Source organism: Manacus vitellinus, unplaced genomic scaffold, assembly GCF_001715985.3.
Source record: "Manacus vitellinus isolate BGI_N305 unplaced genomic scaffold, ASM171598v3 scaffold_178_pilon, whole genome shotgun sequence".
Classification (NCBI taxonomy): domain Eukaryota; kingdom Metazoa; phylum Chordata; class Aves; order Passeriformes; family Pipridae; genus Manacus; species Manacus vitellinus.
The window spans coordinates 54,702-55,719 of record NW_021939248.1 but is presented as its reverse complement, the minus strand read 5'-3'; the positions used below and the strand labels follow the sequence as shown (position 1 = coordinate 55,719).

At 63.9% G+C, this 1,018-nt stretch overlaps 1 protein-coding gene across 1 annotated transcript; it reads left to right on the top strand.

Annotated features, from left to right (window-relative positions):
- The first annotated feature begins 6 nt into the window (after positions 1-6).
- CNPY2 (canopy FGF signaling regulator 2) lies at positions 7-527 on the top strand. Its single transcript, XM_029958880.1, has 2 exons — positions 7-193; positions 333-527. The coding sequence occupies exons 1-2, from the start codon at positions 56-58 to the stop codon at positions 525-527; spliced, it is 333 nt and encodes a 110-aa protein (XP_029814740.1). The 5' UTR covers positions 7-55.
- Positions 528-1,018: the final 491 nt, after the last annotated feature.

Below are 1,018 nucleotides of genomic sequence, written 5' to 3'. Positions count from 1 at the left end.
GTACGCGCGCTCGGAGGCGCATCTGACGGAGCTGCTGGAGCGGGTGTGCGAGAAGATGAAGGAGTACGGGGAGAAGACGGACCAGGCCACGCACAGGAAGAGCTACGTGCGGGTGATCTCCCACGACGGCACCAAGATGAACCTCTCCGGGGTCAAGTTCGACGGGGACGTGACTTCCAGCCTGAAGTTCGCGGTGTGCGGGGGGGCCCTCGTGGCATTTGCTGGGAGAGGGGCTCTCCGGGGGGGTGTTGGTGTCGCCGGTTCCCCCTGGGCTCCCCGGGGCTCTCTCGGGGTCCCTTGGTGTCCCGTGACCGCCGTGGTTCCCGTTGCAGTGCGAGAGCATCGCTGAGGAATACGAGGATGAGCTCATTGAGTTTCTCTCCCACGAGGCTGAAAATGTCAAGGATCGGCTCTGCAGCAAGAGGACGGGTGAGCCAGGGGAGCCTCTGCTGTTCTGGGGGTCGTGGCTGCTCTGTCAGGGTTGGGACAGGAGGAGCTGCAGGTTCTTCCCAAAGTCCCAGTGCTGAGGTGTTACTGCCAGCCCAGTGCCCAGACCCTGCTGCTGCTGGAGCTTTTTTTGGGTGCTGGGGCCGAGCCAGGGCAGCTGCTCTGTGGCTCCATGGTCTCTCCTGGCACAGCCCATGGCACCATCTCCCGTCCCGGGGGCTATTTCCAGCTCACAAACACTGGGGCAGGGCACACCGTGACCTTTGGGTCTTTCCAGTGCTGAATGTGGCCCCCAGAGCTGGGCCAGGGTGGGTCCCTTTGTACCTGGCACAGGCATGAGGGAAATGCTCCTTCCCAGGGTGTCCTGGGGGTCTTTCCAGCTGCTCCTGTGGCTCATCCTGTGTCCAGGGGCCGGGGTGGGGAGTGGCCAGTGCTGCCCAAACATCCAAGTTTGTCATTAACCACAGGGCAAAGCCAGGGAAGTGCAGGTGGCTCCAGCTCAGGTCAGGCTGGGACGGGCACTGGGGCGTGGTGGGATGTGGCACCACGGGGGGTCCCGCAGGGCTCCGGT